General features: G+C 43.8%; 1 protein-coding gene and 1 long non-coding RNA gene across 10 annotated transcripts in view; one reads left to right on the top strand and one right to left on the bottom strand.

Annotated features, from left to right (window-relative positions):
• The window catches only part of LOC132540219 (uncharacterized), a 994,902-nt gene that overhangs the window by 174,433 nt on the left and 799,668 nt on the right, over window positions 1-20,801 (top strand). The gene's annotated exons all lie outside the window — the stretch shown is intronic.
• EBF1 (EBF transcription factor 1) overlaps window positions 1-20,801 on the bottom strand; it is a 433,103-nt gene that overhangs the window by 88,991 nt on the left and 323,311 nt on the right. For 5 of the 9 annotated variants that reach the window (XM_060198064.1, XM_060198063.1, XM_060198060.1 and 2 more), the window contains exon 9: window positions 20,404-20,537. In XM_060198064.1, coding sequence (XP_060054047.1) covers window positions 20,404-20,537 — 134 coding nt within the window. The remainder of the gene's footprint in view (window positions 1-20,403; window positions 20,538-20,801) is intronic. The other 4 variants (XM_060198065.1, XM_060198062.1, XM_007528650.3 and 1 more) reach the window with 1 other exon arrangement.

Genomic DNA, 20,801 nt, shown 5'->3' on the forward strand with positions numbered 1-20,801 from the left:
AAGCCCCTGGACTAGCTCATGGATCTGGCAGCATGAGGGACTACCCACAAAAGGGAAATGAGGGCAGAAAGGGACAGTAGGGTGATCCCTACTCCTTCAGTGCCTGACCAAGTGCATGAAGTTCCTTTCTGGACCCTGGTGGCAATCAGACTATCCTATGAAGAATTTTCTACGGATTATTTTTATCTTTGTTTATATAACTAAAATATTATTATCATAAAACTGGCATCATCCCGCTCTTTGATAACCTCAGCCCTGGTATTGACCTCTGAGAGTGGGTTATACGTGTCTTCTCTCTGCAGTGTCTGTGAATGCCTGCTTCTTCTAGAAAGCTTCGCTCATTGATTGCAGAATGAACTTGAAATAAGGAGGCTCATCACTTGAGTCTATACTAACTTGTCTGTGTCATTTTAGGAGACTCACTTTGAGAGGGCTTTTGTACTACATGTGCTCATGAGGCTCAGTCCACATATTTTACTCAGAGAATGACAGGTGATCCCCACCAAGGCAAGTCTAGGGCTTCTTACTCAAGTAACGTGTTATAACACCAGATTTCAAGGACAAGAATTTGAGAAAGGGGCTACTCCTTAAGTCCATCTTGGCACCTTAAGAAAAAAAAAAAAAAAAACCTGTCTTTTTAACTTACAATGTAGCCATCAGAAATTCTTGCTTTCTTCCAAAGACTATGTGGAGGCTTAGCTGATTTGCTGGAGACATACAAGATAACTGGGGGAAACTTTGTGTCTGTGAAACCCTGCAAGTTGTGTTCCTCTCCATAGCTGTCTGTTCATGGGTGCCTAAGAGTTTACCCATAAGAACACACAAATGTTCACTTATAAGTTTTCCCTTTTCATATTCAGTGCTTTGTGTTTTCTCTAGAACAAGCTAAGTATGTACCATTTAACTTAGCTGCAGTTAGAGCTAACGTCTGGATTACCCCTTATTTCTAAAAAATATTTATTTATTTTTATGAGGAGAGAGAGAGAGAGAGGGTGAGAGAGAACAAATGAGAACATAGCACTGCTCAGCTCTGGTTTATGGTGGTGCTGGGGATTGAACCTGGAACCTTGGAGCCACAGGAATGAAAGTCTTTTGTATAACCTTTTGTATAACCATTATGCTGCCTTCTGAACTTGGAGTACTCCTTACTATACCTTTCCCTAAATGACTTCTGGTGGAGTCAAAGGGGCTTATTTTCTTGACTGAACTGGAATTCTGACTTTTTTTTTTTGCCTCCAGGGTTATTGCTGGGGCTCAGTGCTTGCACCATGAATCCACTGCTCCTGAAGGCCATTTTTTTCCCCTTTTGTTGCCCTTTTTGTTGTAGCCTTGTTGTGGTTATTATTGTTGTTGTTGGTGTTGATGTTGTTCGATAGAACAGAGAGAAATCAAGAGAGGAGGGGAAGACAGAGAGAGGGAGAGAAAGATAGACACCTGCAGACTTGCTTCACCGCCTGTGAAGCGACTCCCCTGCAGGTGGGGAGCTGGGATCCTTTGCTAGTCCTTTCGATTTGGGCCACGTGTGCTTCACCCTCTGCACTACCACCCGACCCCCAGAATTCTGATTCTTAAAATACTTCTATTTTATTCACTTTCCTTGTCCCTTCCCTTTTCATCTGGATGTTCTTTGCAACCTTGTAAAGGACTCTTCTGATTTGTAAGCATGGAACCCAGGAAGTCAGGTTTACTCTTATGTAAAGAACAGGAGGACTCAGGCTAGAGAGACCAATAAGAGATGATGTTACAAAATCAAGTTTATGTTTCAGCTCTCCTGTTCTGATCACATGATTACAATATTGGAAATTAGTATTTTTAGAGCAGCTCAGTGAGAAAGGCTACAGTGTTGAAGGCTGGACATCTAAACACTAATGTATTTGGAAAAATGACTATATTGTCATTCATTCTTAATTCAGTTGTAAAAACGGAAGCTTAAAATAGTTAAGTGGCTTCTGCAAGGTCACTCTCTTTAAAGCAAAAGATACTATTTAAAACAGAAAATGACAAGGACAAATCTTTCCATTCAATCACTAGCTGTGTAGAATTGTTCAAATGGAAATGCACTAATGATTGCAACCAACTCAGGTTTTGCAGCTCCAGTGACTATGTGTGTTTTCCTCTTCCCATACCACATCCATCATTCTTGCACCCAGTGCTGATCCTTGGTTGTGGCTATGATGTGGAAGTCACCAAAGTGTTTTACTGTAAATAAGTGGCCAGTTTCTGCTTTTAAGAGTTTCTTAGAAGATAGAATAACATTCACTCACAGTGAAAATTAGAGATTTCTGCTATTTTGAAAATACTCCTGTCCTCCCTTTACTCAGGGAAATTACACTTGGAAAAGGTTGAAAGATATTAGTGAAAAGAATGGAGGAGTGGGGAGTTGGGCGGTAGTGCAGCAGGTTAAGCGCAGGTGGATCAAAGCGCAAAGACCTGCATAAGGATCCTGGTTTGAGCCCCCGGCTCCCCACCTGCAGGGGAGTCGCTTCACAGGCTGTGAAGCAGGTCTGCAGGTGTCTATCTTTCCCCCTGTCTTTCCCTCCTCTCTGTCCTATCCAACAACAACAACATCAGTAACAACATTAATAATAACTACAACAATAAAAAAGCAAGGGCAACAAAAAGGAATAAATAACTAAATATTTTTTAAAAAATGAATGGAGGAGTGTTTTTAGGTACAAACCCGAAGACTTCTTACTCAGGAGCTGCTTCATTGAGGAACAAAATCCATGGGTTTTTGTGAATTAGTCAGCCATTGCTGCAATGAAGCTACTGGCAGAGAGTGTGGTCCTGGCTTGATGAAGCTCCAGGCTCAGGAAATTCAACCAAATTTTCATTTACAATTTCATTTTCAGTCTTAATCAGTAGCCCTAGATAATGTAGAGATTCCTTCCTAAAATAACTGTCCCATGCAAATGAGGCTGGCTATTAATCATCTTAAGAGAAGGAGTCTGCTGTTTCCTTTGCTATAAGTGTTCATTTGGGCATAGTCTCTAGCCTGAACTGAGGTGCTGCTGGCTGACAGGGAAATAACTTTGCCTAATTTCTATCAGTCTGAACACTTGTGCTTATTTGCTGACTGCTTACAGAATCATTCAGCCTGTTGCTGGAAAAAAGTACTAGTGATCCTTTTAAAATTGAAAGTTCTCATCTTCAAAGCTAGAGACACAATAGTCTAGGCAAGGCTCATGGCTTCAAAACTTGGCCCAACACCTTTGGAAAAAGACAAAGTCTAGATCTGGAAATAACAGAAGCCAAGACCTGCAGGTCTCAGAAACACCCCACACTGTCCCAACATGGGCAGACCATATGATCACAGGAGAAGGAAGAGTTATAATATAACTTGGTGCTTCCAGTCCCCATCACTTTGTCAGTTTGGCCATGTCTCTACACTTCACCTACACAGTTAGATACTTCATCTATTTTCTTTACTGTTTAGAACAATTGCCTTTCTGTTTAAAAAGTACTTTAAAAGGAAACTGATATTACCACCACAAGTAGAAAACTAGCATCCCCTGATCAAATAAGTTTTGTGGGGAAAAGTCTTAAAGTTAGTACAGTTCTGCTAAACTCTAGGCTCCTTTAACAACCTGAAGCTTACTGAGAATGGAAATTAACTAGAATTAGATGTCACAGCCTTATTTGTCTCAACTGAGATGGTCTCCCTTAATGTAAGATTAAAGGGGAAGCAAAGCTCACTGTGCAATTCAGTTCTCCTTAATATCAGTGTCAAATCCAGTTGATTTCCAGGGGCTACAGCCCCCCACCAAAGTTTGAAAAATCATATTCTAGATGACTAGAAAAACAGTCACTCTCTTGGCTAAACATTATCAAATCACAAATGAGCCAAAGTACACTAAAAATTAATATCCTTTCAAAACTTGGCAGTGTCTGACATGGCTTTCTTCCTGCTTGATGTCTCCTCTCCACTTACTTCACTTCCATAACACTAACCCAAGACTGTCACTACCTTGTGGCTGACCAGAGCATGCTCACATTCTCTCTCCCTCAAAGCCCATCCAGTGCAATGTGTACTCCAGACAGGAAAAGTGACAGGTCAAGCCTGTGAACTAATGCAACTGGAAACACTAGGAAGAAAAACCATTTTCTTCCTTTGGATGAACAGTTTCCAGGATACTTCTTTTACTCTTTGGTTCCTATATTCCACACTTGCTGACTTTTTCTTGCTGTGGTTTGCTCACTGAAGCCATTTCACAAGTTCTGCTTTCCCACTTCCGACTTTACACTTTCCTGACATTGTGTGAGTTCACACACTGGTTCAGTCCTCTGCCCCACTGACAGACACCTGTGGCCCTCAGTGGCCAGGCATCAAACTCTGATGAGCAGCAGAATCTCACCAAGCATGTCCTAGTACCACCTCACCTCACAGGACCCAAGGTAAGTGATAGTCTTCCTGCTCACAGGCAGATCTCTCACCTCTGTGTCCCCACTTCTAGTCAAGGGAATGGTATCCTTGGAGGCATTCAGTATGGAAAGCCTGGGGTCACCTTCATTTTTCCCCTTCTTGATTTTTCTCTTTAGTCATGTTGATTAAACACACACAGAAATGGGAACTCTGCCGGCTCTTTGCTACTCTTTTTCTTCTGTTTAGGTTGTTTCCATCTCTTAAACCATTACATAACATTATATTCACATTAAAATATATATTTTGGGAACTACTGGGAGCAGATTGTGCCGAAGAAAACACATTTCCAAAGAAAAGGACCTAGAGAAATACTCTGGTACTTGTGGTATGGGGAATCAAACCAGGAGCTTCAGACATGCAAGTCCCATGCCCTATCAGCTAAGCTATCTCCCTAGCTATGTTGTAATTACATTCTAAATGTTCTCTTCCTACTTGGACATTCTCCACCAGCCCCTATCCCCCCCACGTACACACACACACACACACACACACACACACATACACTCTTTAGATTATCAGGACCCACTCAGGATTCCTTCCCCACTTGGCTTTTCCACATGGTGGAGAGGAGGCCTCTGGAGGCCTGAAAAGCCACACACTGGCCTCACATCCTTGTTCTGCTTAGCTTAAATGATCTACTACTGAAATCCAGTTTGTGTGAGAGCCCAGCCATGCACTCTCTCCTCCGCCCTTTGTCAAATGCCTGAGACACATGTCTCACCCCAAGCACTGTCTTCTGCTCTGAGTCATGAAGAGCTTCCCAAACACCTTTCTCCTGTGCAGTCCTCATAGTTGGGGATTTACATACAGGTCCTCCTTCAAATATTTCTGGGATAATAGTGCTTGTAAATTATACTGGGTGTCTAATGGGTGTTTCACTTTAGTAAGCATTGTAATTTCTGTCCATGAGAGTCCACTGCTCTGAGCCTGGGAATACACTCCACTCATTAACTAAAATCTTAAAATCAACCAGCTCACTGGCTCAGCACTGAGATGCTCACATTTAGGTGGAAAAGAAAGAGAGGATTTCTAAAGTTGTAACTCCAATGAGAAGGCATAAGATGATATTTTTTTTGAAGGTAAGAAAGTAGTACTTAGCAAGTAACAAGGGGGGGAGCAGCTGTATAGTGTTCTGCTTTGCCATGCACAAGAACACAGGTTCAAGCACAGGCCCTACTGTATTAGAGGAAGTTTTGGTGCCATGGTTCCTGTGTTTCCATCCCCACACCCCATCCCCATCCCATTCTATCTGAAAAGATTCTGATCAGGGAAGACCCAGTGATGACAAGAAATATTAATAAAAAAATAATAAGCACAGATACAGGGTAAGAGTATATAGCTTATAGGTAGGGCGCCTGCTATGTTATATGCAAACCCACCAGGTTTGAGCTCTGTTACCACATGGTACTGGGAGCAGGAGCAGTTCTGTGGGGTAGCTCCCTTTTCTCTCTCTACTTGAATGAAAACCATAGCCACTGAAGAGTGAAACCTTGCATGCATAAGACCCTGGCTCCTAACATGAATGAATGGATGGATGGATGGATGGATGGATGGATGGATGGATGGATGGATGGATGAATATTAAAATAAAACAAAAATAAAAGAACACACATATGTTGACATTAAGGGTTTACCTCTGGGATTAGATGCCTGCACCACAATTCCCAATCCCAGCAGCTGTTTTTTTTTTCTTTTCTTTTTTTTTTTTTTTCATTTGATAGGGCAGAAATTGAGAAGGAAGGAGGAGACAGAAAGAGAGAGGCCTGTGGGCCTGCTTCACTGCTCATGAAGCTTCCCCTGAAGGTAGGTACTGGGGGCCTGAGTCCAAGTCCTTGCACATGGTAACATATGCACCCTACCAGGTGCACCACCCCCCAGCTCTACCACAATAAAGATTCTTTAAAATCCCTTAGGAATCTATGAGAGAGAGAGAGAGAGAGAGAGAGGGAGAAGTAATCAGTGTCACCCCATTCAAAACTCTCTTAACTAGAAAAATAAATGAATGACCCTTTTGACTTTGTCCCACATGCTTCCTGGCAGTCTCATTAAGCATTCACCAAGAAAATATGGCCAATTCTCCTGATGAGACACTAACCGGGTCCTTCAATCAATGTGGTAAACTGTGATAAACAAAGCAAAAGAGCAACAAGCTCATCTTTCAAAATAACAGATTTGGGGGAGAATGTCAAAAATTGATACAGTTGACTTCCACTACCTTTGGCTTTTGTGGGGGTGATGGATTGGTTTACTTTTTGGTAATTTATTTTTTAAATAAACTCTCTCTAGCTCTCTTCCCAGGGTGTAAACTGTGTGCCAGTCGGGCCCCATTAAAGACTGGATCCCATCCTGACCATCTGGGATCTGGAAAGCTGCATATAAGTTCCTGAAGTCCAGAGAATTCCACAAGGAGGGGGATGAGACCCCACCAGACCAGCCCCTAAGGTCCCACACCACCCACACGTGACCTCTTTCTCTGGCCTTGTTTTCCTAAACCAGATGAGAAGCAGCAGCATCCCCTACTCTGGCCTGGCCAGGGTCTCTGGATTGCCTCTTATTGGTCTGTAAACTAAATTATAAAAAACAACAAGGGAAGCCAGAGACATCTAGGGGAGAGCTGGGTGCTTGTTATTCAAGCCAGTGGTTGGCAGGGCAGACGCTTAGCCTGTGGAAATAGGAGAGAAAAGTGTTAAGTGCCAGAAGACAGGCAGATGGGCTAACAGGGAAGGAACTCTCTTTCTACCAAAAGACTGTTAGGGTTTTAATCACTAAAGGAGGAGAAGGAGGAAGAAAAGACAACAATGAAAAAGCAGCAGCAGCAGAAGCTGGAATAGGGGAGACAGCATGAAGGCTCTGCAAAAAGACTGTCATGCCTGAAGTTCCCAGGCCCCAGGTTCAATCCCTAGCTCTCTCTCATTAAAATAAAATATAAAATATATCTTTTAGAAAAGAAAGACCAGAAATATCAAAAACCATAACAGATGAACAAATGAGGGAGAAAAATTCTAGGATATTTTGGGTAGCATCTTTCACATCTGTACATTGCATACACGACTATATGCCCAGATATTAAAAAATGTCAGAGAAATGCAAATTAAGACAACACTAAGATACCACCTCACTCCTGTAAGAATGGCATACATCAAAAAGGACAGCAGCAACAAATGCTGGAGAGGATGTGGGGACAGAGGAACCCTTTTACATTGCTGGTGGGAATGTAAATTGGCCCAGCCTCTGTGGACAGCAGTCTGGAAAACTCTCAGAAGGCTAGACATGGACCTTCCATATGATCCAGTAATTCCTCTCCTGCGGTTATAACCCAAGGACTCCATAACACCCAACCAAAAAGAGGTGTGTACTCCTATGTTCATGGGATGCATTGGATCGACCTTCTCTTGGTGCATCCCGTGAGTACCCATTTATTGGGGAAACTGACGATCCTTCCTAGCCGACTGAATCCACATGGATCCCAGTCACTTTCAAAGCCAGAAACAAGCAGACATCAGGCTCAATCTGACGCTGTTGACTGGCTACAGACGAAGGGCAAACGCTAGAAGTAGAAGCAGCACAATTCATAATAACTAAAACCTGGAAGCAACCCAGGTGCCCAACAACAGATGAGTGGCTGAGAAAGCTGTGGTATATATACACAATGGAATACTATGCAGCTATCAAGAACAATGAACCCACCTTCTCTGACCCATCTTGGACAGAGCTAGAAGGAATTATGTTAAGTGAGCTAAGTCAGAAGGATAAAGATGAGTATGGGATGATCCCACTCATCAACAGAAGTTGACTAAGAAGATCTGAAAGGGAAACTAAAAGCAGGACCTGACCAAATTGTAAGTAGGGCACCAAAGTAAAAACCCTGTGGTGAGGGGTAGACATGTAGCTTCCTGGGCCATTGGGTGGTGGGAGTGGGTGGGAGAGATGGGTCACAGTCTTTTGGTGGTGGGAATGGTATTTATGTACACTCCTAGTAAAATGTAGTCATATAAATCACTAGTTAATTAATATGAGAGGGGGAAAATTAATTGTATGTCTCGAAGTTTTTTAAAACACAGACTGAATCTTTTTAATATATAGGCTGTGTATTTGATATGCGGACTCTCTCAAAAGCCTGGACCAAGTAGATCAGAAGCAACCAATAGCACAGCTATATACAAGATACTGGATACTGTACAGCAAACCATAACAAAAGGACTTTTCAAAGTTAACCCAATTACCAATAACGTGATGATAACATTAACTATTGATTGTCTTTTTGAACCCTAAGACAGCAGGAACCTCACATCTCCACTATAGGGCCCCTACTTCCCCCATTCCTGGAACCCTTGGATAGGGCCCACTTTCCCATATGCCTGTCCCAATCCATACCAAATAATATTGCATCCGCTGATCACAACCTAACCAACGCAATGATTGCCACCTCAACATGCTTCACCTCAGACTGTGTCCAGAGACTTCACGTGTGGAATGACAACCCTTCAGTTTCATTACTCGGGTGAGACCTTTCCTTTTATAGTACACTCTAATTTCATCTCAGGTAGTTCACTTTCTAACAAAGTCCCATAACCTAGATATACACCAGTTTCTGTGAGAGAGAGCTTATGTTCACACGTATCCATAAACTACTGCAAAATATATACCTGAAAGCAGAAGTACACTAGAGTTTGCAGTGAGTACCTCCCTAACACTTCCTCTCCACTATTCCAAGCTTTGGGTCCATGATTGCTCAACAATTTGTTTGGCTTCGTATGTTAACTCTCTTTTCAATCACCAGGTTCCAGATGTCACCAGGATGCTGGCCAGGCTTCCCTGGATTGAAGACCCCACCAATGTGTCCTGGAGCTCAGCTTCCCCAGAGACACAACCTACTAGGGAAAGAGAGAGGCAGACTGGGAGTATGGACCGACCAGTCAATGCCCATGTTCAGCAGGGAAGCAATTACAGAAGCCAGACCTTCTACCTTCTGCAATCTTCAATGACCCTGGGTCCATGCTCCCAGAGAGATAAGTCAGGGGATGGGGTGGGTTATGGAGATTGGGTGGTGGGAATTGTGTGGAGTTGTACCCCTCCTACCCTATGGTTTTGTTAATCAATCCTTTCTTAAATTAAAAAAAAAAAAGAAAGTAGAAAAAAAGTGGAAAAAAATTTCTTGCTCAGCATTGTCCCTTCCTTATGGAAATGAGGTCCACAGGAAAGTGAAGACACACTCTTTCAAAGGTGAGTCTCTCTGGGCAGGCACACAGGGCTGGGTATTTCCAGTGTACTCTTTGGGTGTGAGTCAGTGCCACTGTCTTTAAAAGCCATCATTAATGTGCCATTGGATTAACACTCTGCCTCTGTTGTTGAAGCTCTCCATGTCTGCCGGGGACATTAAGCTGTCACTTAGGCTATCACTGGGCCTGTTGCTGCTAACAACTTGCCTCCAGTTTGTGCCTTCTGATTTGTCCTGAACCCAGGAAAACAGGACGTGGGTTACTCCCAAAGTCCTCCATGTTATATAGTTTGGCTGTCCCCCTCCTTTAATTACTGCTTTTCATACTGAATTCTGGAGAATCCACATGCTGTTGCCACTCTTTTTTCAATGAATTCTTAAATGAGGGCCAGTGAAATAGCTCACTTGGATAATACACTACTTTGCCATGTGTGCAGCGCAGGTTTGAGCCTGGCCTCCACTGCACTGAAGGGAGTTTTGGTGCTGTGGTCTCTCTTCATTCTCTCTCTCTCCCCCGAGTCTATTTCTCTATTTCTGTGGAAAAAAGCTTCAATCTTTTTATTTATTCATTTGATACAGACAGAGAAAATTGAATGGGGATAGGGAGAGAGAGGAAGAAAGAGAAAGAGAGACTCCAGCAGCACTGCTTCAACTTCTCATGAAGCTTCTGGCCCTGTAGGTGGAAACCAGGGTTTTGAACCCATTTCCTTGCCCATCTCAAAATAAATTATTGTGAAATGATTAAGAGGTGATTGTGAGGGGCTGAGTGGTGGAGCACCTGGTTGAGTGCCCACGTTTCAATGTGCAAGGACCCATGTTTGAGCCCCTGGTCCCCACCTGCAGGGGGAAAGCTTCACCAGCAGTGAATCAGGTGAAGGTGCAGGTGTCTCTCTGTCTCTATCTTCTCTTTCCTCTCAATTTCTGGCAGTCTCTATCAAATAAAGATAATATCTAAATAAATGAATAAAAAGAAAGAAACATAAAAAGAGGCTTGTAGATTTGGGTTCAAGTTCAAAATTGCAAATCAGCTATTGTGGGAAACTTTGGAAAGTCATTCAACTTCTCTGGCCTTCAGTCTCATAATCCAGGAAGAGATGGAACATGAGAGTGGCCCAGCTGTCCAGTTAGACCTGTGGTAAGGACAAGTTGGTCAAATGCCCATGATAAATTATAAAGACTTCGTTTTATTACTATGTGATCCTCTCCTATGGCCATCAGATTTATGCTAAGATATTCATGTATATTTTTGCTGCACAGTAAATGTATCGAAATACCATACACCATCCACATCTGCATTAATCTGAACTGCACTCTATCTGCCACCGATTCATAAAAATCACACTGAGTGCAGTGGTTGCTACTAAGAGAGAAGGATGGAAGGGAAGGAGGGAAGGAGGGAAGGAGGGAAGGAGGGAAGGAAAGAAGGAAGGAAGGAAGGAAGGAAGGAAGGGAGTTAGGGTAAGCAGTGTCATCCATCACAATCTCACTAATGTTCCTGCCATTCAGAGGCTCTGTGTCACACATGGCTGGAGACCACACTGAGCTGAGCATGTGAGCTGCCCTCAGGCAGGGGTGGCAGGGTGGGGAGTCATGTATTGATTGCAGTCATCAAAGGCAGAGAGTTACAAGAAACAGAGTGTGGTACATATAAGGCCATGGAAAAATACAGAAAGAGAAGGACAAGGTCACTCTGTCAGGTGTGGTCTCACAGCTGAAAGCAGCATTTATTCACCTGAGCCTTGAAAGAAGGGTGGATACAGGTACAGAAAGGAGAGAATAGCCTTGTGGAAGGAGGAGTGGCACCAGGCAGACCAGAATGCAGAAAATGCTAGCCCCCCCAACTCTGGACCTGGGTGCAAGATGCAGCTAGTTACTGAAAATGACTGGGATCTGGAATCTCCTCTGCATCTCTGCTGACCTATCTTGATCAGGACCTGCAAGCATAAGGACTTGAGTGAGATAAGCTAGAAAAAGAAAGGACCAATACCCAGTGATCCCACTCATAGTTGGAACTTAAGAAATAAAGACAGTAAGGGAAACTATAGAACATTTGTGGTGTGGTATGTTGCACCAAAGCAATGGCCTCTGGGGAAGGAGGAGAAGGGCTGGGATAAAGGGGCACTGGGGTCCTGGTATATGATGAGGGAGGGAAACCTAGGATGGTGGAGCATGTGTCTAGGTATAAATAATTGCACAATAAGTCATTAACACACCCCAACAGAATATGTGTGTGTAGTGTATATGGGAAGTAACATACTGGAATCCTGAAAAAGAAAGAGAGCTATGGCTGAGGGAAGAAGGAGCCATGGAGGCCAACATGAGGAGGAAGGATGAGACCAGACCACAGGGAGCCTCCCTGGCCATCAGCATAGAGCACAGACGTGGAGTGAAACACAGGGAACACTTGCCAAGGAACCATTTGCTGCCTAACAGTCACATGGCTGCAGTATCCAGGTGTGAAAGCTGCCTCTGATTCATGTTAACATTAAAAAATGCATCCCACATTTTTTTAGTTCAAGTTAGGAGCACAGAGGTGCATCTCCCAGATGGAAGGAAAGCAGCCAATTGAAAGTGTGGTAGCAATGTCTTTTTTAACTGTCTCACTGTCATCAACATGGAGAGTAGACTACAAGTACCTCTGTCATTAAAAATAAAAATATAGACACAAGCAATTTGAGGAGTCAAGAGAGCATGGTTTAAACCATGCAGCTACAGCTAAAAGACCATTAGACTATTTTAAAAAGACATTCTGGCTCATTTAGAAATGACTCTGCCATGAAGTAACTTGGGCTTGAAAGGTGCTCTTCAAAAGTCATGTTCAAGGTTTAATACAATGGATTGAAAGTGCTCTTTTTCTTCTTTTTAGATAGAGACAGAGAGATGAGAAAGAAAAAGAAGGAGAGAGAGAAACCACTTTCTTCAATGTGGTGGGGGCCAGCTTGAACCTAAGTCTAGCAGTTGACAAAGCAGCACTCTATCCAAGTGAACTATTGTATTGTCAGAAAAGTCATGATGCATTTTTTTCATAAAAAAACAGAAACATATGTCATGACTTTTCTGACAACCCAGTATTTCACCAACCTAGCTCTTTTTCTTCAATTCAAGTTGAGGTTATACTTTGACATGAAGTTGGGCAAGAAGGCTGGGGAGGTGTTGGGAGAGGGCTAGATGTGAACTGTGGTCATTCATTCCTGAATTTCGCAAAGAAAATGATACTATTTTTTTATTTACAGTCCTTTCTCAGAGTTATGTATACAAATGAGCATGGAAGACAGAGATAGGAAAGAGGAGGAGGAAGAGGAGGGATAGGAACAGGAGGAGGAGAAAATGAGTCTTGCTATATGATCTAGCAACTCTACATCTAGGCATCTAGATCTGAAGAATATAAACACCCAATTCAAAAAGATACATACACACCCCTGTTTGATACATACACATCCTTTATGAGGGCCCAGCTACAAAGTTGAAATGGTGCTAAGTGAACTACAACAGAAGAAAGGTAGAAGCCAGTTGATCTCACTCATCATGAAGAATAAGAAACAAAGCCAGAAAGCAAATACGTAGACAAGCCCTTGTGTTCTGAACTAAGAAGTGAGCTTACAGAGGTAGGGTACAGGTAAGAGCTAAGTTTAGAGGTGCAATAGACAGTGATGGAGGGAGAGGGTAGCATACTTAGTGGTGGGTAGGGTGTGAACCACTGCTTCCTCGATTAATGAAATAAACTTTGTGTTCCACTTTTGGAATTCAATGAGAAAAAAAGTGGTTTCTCAATCCCCACAATGCCCTATTTCCCACTAGAGCCACCCATGGGTCCCCTACAGATGTTTCACTGTCTCTGAACATGCAGCTGAAGGAAACATTCATTTGGATAAAACTGCAGTGTGCCGCCCTCTTGATGCTGACTCGTCCATGCAGCTCTGAGGCTCTAGTTCCCCCCACCCCCTGGCTGAGCTAAGTGGCCCCAGCAATCTTTAAATATCTCTGTCCTACAGACTTGCCTGGCATCTCATGCCAAGTGTGCTCTGACTGGAACCAGATGCAAACCTCGAGAGAAATTCCCTTCAAAGCCTTGGAGTGATCAAGAATAATGTCTCCAAGCATTCCTCTCCTGATCTGAGTAATGCCCTGCACATATCTCAGAGGGTTATTCTCACATTCATCTCAGTCCAGGAGCTTCAGAAATGGATTCTAGCGCTTTGCTTCATTAACAGGGACTCCAGGTGGGCTCTGGCCATTGTCAGTGTACTTTTCCCAAGGTGACCCCACCAAGTGGAAGAGTTCTATAGTCATTGAAGTTTGAGATATGGCTCAGGCACTCACCCTGCTTGGCAGCACCTCAAAAACTCTGCCAAGTCCTAGAACAATGACCAGCTACATTTATTTGACTCGTTATTTCCCAAACTTATGGAGAGAAACTCCTTCTTCATCTCCCAGAACATAACTATGGATATTCCAAAGAACTAGTATAGTCCACAGAACTCTCTGGAGAATTAATTAGAGTAACACTGTAGTGTAAGACTCAGACTTATATATCAAATACCAAAATCTGGAGTGAAGACAGGAAAAATATTGACTGAAGATGTATCAATGAGGAAATCGAATTTTGCAGCTAATTAAACTGTTTTGATGGAGCTCAAAGAATCCTTTCACAGACAAGGGTGTTTTAAAAACAAATACAAGAGGCAGGCAAAATAGCTCATTTGGATAGTGTACTGCTTAGCCTTGTATGTGATCAAGCCCAACCCCCACTGCACTGGAAGAAGCTTTGGTGATGTGGTCATTCTGCCTTTCTGTCTCTATATAAAAAAAGAAAGAAAAAGAAAGAAAGAAAGAAAGAAAGAAAGGAATGAAGGAAGAAAGAAAGAAAGAAGAAAAGAAAGAAGGAAAAAAGTATTTAAAAACAAAAATAATGAAGGCAAAGATGCTACTTCCCACCTGTCATCACTCTCCTATTTCTTTGAGAGTGGATTCTCAGTTGAGTAAATTACACACAAAAGGAATTGCAGGCCAGGTGGTGGCACACTGGTCAAGTGCACACATAATCATTCAGAAGGACCCAGGTTTGAGCCCCTACTCCCCCACCTCCAGGTGGGACACTTTATGAGTGGTGAAGCAGGTCTGCTAGTGTCTTTTTTCTGTCTCTCTTTTTTCCCCCTCCCCTCTCAGTTTCTCTCTGTCCTATCAAAAGAAGATTTTTTTAATTTTAAAAAAATTGGGGGGATGGCCACTAGGAGCTATGGATTTGTTGTGCAGGCACCAAGCCCAAAGCCCTAGAGATAACCCTGGTGACAATAATAAATAAATAAATAAGATAAAATGCAAAGGGATTGTTTGAGTTGCAGCTGATTTCAAAGGGTGTTTGACCAGTCACTTATTTCCAAATAGGGGAACTGAGGGCCAGACCCACACTGAGTGAAATCACGATCTTCTGAGCAGGAAATAGAAGGAAACACCCAGGTCTTCCAGCTGGCTCCTTGTGCCCTGTTGCCTCCATGTGACTTAGACCTGAGAATGACACTTCAGCTCCCTGTACCCCTCTGCTCCACGCCAACCCAACTACCATGCTTCCCTTACAGGCCACCTAGATATCATAAGCTGTATAAACTCTCCAGTGTTTTGTTGATTAAGGGAAGGTGGGGGCCAGAGATGCCCAGCACAGAGACCCATCCATGCAGAAGAGGATGTGGGGGGAGAGCATTATAACAGCACAACAGCTGACTCCTGACCACAGCTCTCTCTGGCATTATAAGATGCACACCTGAAACTGGGTTATACAAACAGAAGCTCTCAAATTGGCTGCATAAGAGCAAGCCGTCTTTGCAAACAAAACGCCAGTTCCCATACAGTCTAATTCAACCACATCCCAACTCATCCCAGTGTAAAACATCCAGAAGACAAGATAGCCAGTGCTTAGTCCAAAGGGAGAAGAACCCAGAAAGAGCTGGTGAAGTAACACCCAGCTCTCTATACAAGGAGCAGGAGCCCTCCACCTGATCGTATGTTGATGGACAGACGAAAGGAACAAAGGGCTTCTCTGGCCAAGAACAAAAAAACCTAGTCACATTAAACACTGGCACACATCAAACCTGAGTTTTCCCTGGGTCAATACCTAAAACACTGGGAAGATATTTATTCCTAGTCTTTTTTTTTTTTTGGGGGGGGAGGGTTAAAGTTGAAAAAAGAACTTAAAGAACATCCACAAAATAATTTTCGCTCTAAACAGAGAGAAAGTCGAAATGGGAAAGGAAAAAAAAAAAACACAACAACAATAAGGAAGGGCAGCAAAGATGGTGAAATAAAGTCACACTGTTCACCTCCAAGCTCACAGAGGGCACCCAAGGGTTAGAAGGATGGGAGGAGCACCTTGTTTTCCCTCAAGCCTTTGGGGGACAATCAGTGAGCTAAACTGAACTACTCATTTGCAGAAGATTGGACTGGTAGAGGAAGAGCCAAGATGGGAAATTAAGCCAGCCCTATTTGCTCTGGATCTTTAAAAAAAAAAAAAAAAAAATCCCCTGGCTAAAAAAAGACTCCAAATAATAACATCAGCTTCTAATCAGAAACGTTATCTGCTTGCCCTGGCCCGCCAGCCTGCTCCTGGAGAGCTCTAGGCTAAAGGGTGAGGAAATGGAGGAGAGGTGATAAATATGGACTTAAAATTAGAAGTGCTCCATCTGAGAAGGGGCATGGCTCCTCGTGGCTGGGGGATGTAGACTTTGGATAAGCAGGGACCCCACTCTAGAGGGGAGGCCCCAATGTGTTAATTTAGGTGGGTAAAGACAGAGGCTGCTGTTCCCCAGAGTGAGGCACAGTCTTTCATACCTAACCACCAACCCCAACAACCAGCAGATGCAGCAGTCCCTCCAGCCTCTCCATCCTCTATATGTCAAGTCTGCTGGCCTTGGAAGGTGACAGTAGCTGTGAGGGGAAACCCAGTGCAGGATAACCATGTAGACAGTAGTTGTGACACTTAGGTCTGATGTGGGGTTTGCTCAAATCTAAATCATGAACATGTGACTTAGCATGGAGCCTGGGAGATAGCTTAGCTGGTTGAGTGCAGGACTTGCATGCATGAAACTCCCCATTTAATTTCTAATGTTGCATGTACCTGAGTGGTTCCCTGACCTCTTCCCTTCACTTGTCTCTCATGTGAAACTCTGTGTCATATATGAAGTAAATAAATTATGTACAGTTACATAAGCTCTGCAGTTGGAGTGTCGGGGTTCAAATTCCCATCCTGATAACTGACCAACAGATTCAACTCCTCTCTTCCAATAAAAAACAAATTCCTCGTTAGTAAAATCATGAAAACAAAGTGAAACTCCCATGAGAGCTATACCAAATACTTGGTATAGTACCAGCAGGGAGTAAATGCTTGATGCTGTTAGCTCCTGTCAATCATAATCTGTCTTTCTATAGTATTTTTTTTTCCTGAGCTATCTTCCCTTTAGGGCTCAAGGCTGACTTGAATGGAAGCCTGAAGAAATTGCCTCTGATTGATTGGCTTTGTTTGCCTCTCCACACATAAAAGGCACTTACCTATATTTGACTGAAACCAATAACCACCGTTACTACCACTACTATTGCTATTAATGATTCTTCTGCTCATACTGTTGACTGACTATGCCTGTATTTTTATTTCTTTTTCTCTGCTCTTCCTCTTTGCTCTACCTTTCAAGATTTTACTTGCTATCTGGTTAACTGTGTGTTTATTTGCTTAATTTTTCTACCAGGTTTGTAACTGGGGCTTGGTGCCTGCATGATGGCTCTTCTAGTGGTCATTTTCTCCTCATTTTCATTAATGTTGGGTGAAATACACAGAGAGATAGAGAGAGAGAAGGAGAGACATCTGCATCTGCAGGTCTGTTCCATAGTTCATGAAGCTTCCCTCATATATAACCTATGCTTTTAATTCCTTTGTTAAATAATAATTTAAAAAAAACAGCTCAGATCTCAGGGCTGTCTATGTGACGTTCATAGCATCTCTGATACGACAGAATCATCCAAGACGTGTGAATAAGAAGAGCATCTAACACAGAGTGGAGGTGGTGTGATAAACAGTACTCAGAAAATACTTACACATGGCAAACCCTTAGTAAACGTGCATTCCTTCTCATGGTCATATAGTGGATTAACTTGGAGCCAAGCTAAATCTTCTAACTGAACTAAAAAAGGAGAGAAAATTCTGCTGGCTGCCCTATAAAACAACCTAACTATACAGTTTCTATTATAAGCAACAACAACAAAGGTTAACCTTGGTAAACCTTTTTCTGCTTGTTGTTGGAAGTTTTCCATTCAGACACCCAAGTGCTAGTGCTACACAAGACTTATTTCAGATAAGTATTGACTCGGGTGGAGTAGACAGCATACTGATCATGCAGAAGATTTTCATGCCTGAGACTCAGGTCCTAGATTCAATCCCAAGCACCAGCACAAGCCAGAGCTGAGCAGTGCTCTGGTTTCTCCTTCTCTCTTTATCTTTCCCTCCATGCAGACTTCTCTCATTATAACAAAATTAATAATATTTTTTAAATATCTATTCAAATAGTGGTGGGGCAGACAATATGATAGGTTTCTACTAGTAAAAGGTCACAGTTGATTGGTGATAATCACAGATGGGGAAGGTGACTGAGAAAGAGCAGGTGTTCCCACCCTCTTCTCCTGGCTGGACCTGCCCAACTCCACTATGAGAAGCTTCTGGAAGCTGAGAGGCAACTGTGGTGAAAGGGAGATGAGGGAGGGAGCCAGAGCCATGGCTTTATGTTTGCTACTCACAACCTGCATTAGATTTTGTTGAATAGGAGCAGGTTCTTTAAAGCGGTTTGAATCCACCAAGTCAGAATTTAATGCCCATTAACTTGCACCAAAAGAGGGAAAGAAGATGGGGGAAGGGAGGGAGGAAAGATGAAGCAGGACATTTGTCTGGGCCCATGCTAGAGGTGTCTTGCTGGCTAATCTGATAACCCCAAGCCCTTACTCTGCACCTAGTGGAGTGCCTGCTTGTATGAAGGGCATAGGTTTAAAAGGAAGCTTCGGCCAAACCTCCTCATTCCCAGGCTATGCTTGAACTGACATGGGGCAAGGAGTCCATGTAATACTCATTCTTACCCTCTCCTGTGTCCTAAAGGAGCCACAGAAGTAGGGCTAGGAGGGGTGAAAGGTGGGGTCCCTGAGACATGGAAAGGCTGTCCTCTGTGGGCTGCTTTTTCCTGCAGGTCCAGAGGCACCAGACAGGCAGCAAAGCCTCCATTGTGTACTGCTTCTAACCTCACACTCCAGAGGTTCATTGGAGAAAGAGAGGCTGGGCTGGCAAAGTATCAATGGCTCACTGGAACAGTGTGCCTATATTGCTTTGTGTAAAATTCAGATTTAATACCAGCCCCTACCACACTAGAGGAAGCTTTGGTGCTGCTCTCTATATCTGTCTTTGTCTCTGTATCTGTCTCTATCTCTCCCTATCCCTTTCCATATCCCTATCTGAACATCAACTGGGAGTGGTAAAGCCCCTTGCAATGATGAAAATCATGGGGTGGGGTTGTGGCAGGGGTGTTCTGTCTGGGCTGCTCCACCCTAGGCAGCTCTCTGGGGCACCAAGTCTCTGGTGCAACTTTCTGGGAACTTGGACCCTCTGGCCAGGTGCATGTCACTACAAAGGTGACAAAAAGGCAGCACAGCCAGACAGGTGGGGGCTGGGGGTGGATATGGCTGTGGGCAGCACAGAACAGGCAGGAAAAATAGGAGAATGGGCTCTGCTCCAGAGAGATAAACATACTCAAAGACCAGCCTAATACTTTGTGTCTTCATGGCCACCCTTGACTCTGAACCCCATGGGCTCTGGCTGTCTATCTCTAAGCCTCAGCCTCCTCATCAAAGATAGAGACGTGAGAGACATGCTAAATGTATTTGCCTGGTGGTGTAGAGGAAGGATGGTGGCCTCCATAAGATCTCAGCATGCTGCCTTCCTGCAGGGATTCTCACTCAAGTTCAATGATTCTGATGAGAATTTTTAAAGTAGGGGGCTGGGATGTGTATGGGGGCAGAGGAAGGTAGATTAGGTCTAAGGTGAAGATTTAGTTTTTATTCTAAATGCTGCTGAAGTGAAAAAGGGGACTCAGATCCCACAGGCCAAAGATATCCATAGTGGGGATGTGTGCTCTAAGGCTGAGCTGGGCCCTGCAGGACATGCCAGTGGGGGCTGCAGTGCTGGTGGGGAGGCTCCCCAAGCACTTGAAGAGGGAGCTCTTCCACTTCATGTGGGCATAGCTGCCAAAGGCTCAGGATTCTGAGTGCCCCTGGCAGATCCTTCTGTCTCCATGAAGAATCTCCCACTAGGGCAAGACACACCTGCACCGAAGCATCACTTTCCTCCGTGTGGGGACAGGACCTCTGTGTGGGGACAGGACACAGAGCTGCCTCTAGTGACACATGCTGTCAGACTCCTCCCTTCCTGGAGCTTCAGTGGGGCATCCCCACACAGTACCTGACTCTTTGCCTCCTCCTTAAACCCTAACATCTCAGAGTACCTCCACACCATGGTGAACCCAACAGGACAAGTCTCAGCTCAAAAGCTCTCTTATGCTTCCAGCCAGAGGACTACTGGCCCCAGGGAACCCCAAGCAACAGCCCTTGTCTCCTGGCCTGCAGGGGACTGGAGCTGGCTTCCTGAGGCTGCACCCTCCCATTCTACACCATCCATTAGCAACCTGAGTGTAACAGCCAGAGCTAGTGAGTGATTAGCTGTGGATGAGCAGACAACACCTACCTCACTCCAGACCAGCATGGTGCCGAAGATGACCTGCAGCCCATCAAAGAAGTTGTCCCCAATGATGATCACCGTGGCGCCGCCTGTGGTCCAGCCTTCACTGGGGCTGATGGCTTTGATACAGGGAGTAGCTGCTTTTCAACACACATGAAAAAGAGAAGAAGTCAGCCATTAGAATCCAGCCTTAGTGACGGGAGGATTGAGAAAACAGAAAAAGAAAAGCTTTTCATCTTTTCACCAACAGCCTCGAGATCTCAGGGGTTCTCCCAGCTGCGTGAAGGCCTGAAAACCCAAGGGATCAGGTCCCCCTCTTTCCAGATGTGTGCACTGCTCTCTCTTCCTTGTCACTACTAGGGTTTGTGGCTCTTGACCTCCATCTTTTGCAAGCCTGGGATCTC

Source organism: Erinaceus europaeus, chromosome 9, assembly GCF_950295315.1.
Source record: "Erinaceus europaeus chromosome 9, mEriEur2.1, whole genome shotgun sequence".
Classification (NCBI taxonomy): Eukaryota; Metazoa; Chordata; class Mammalia; order Eulipotyphla; family Erinaceidae; genus Erinaceus; species Erinaceus europaeus.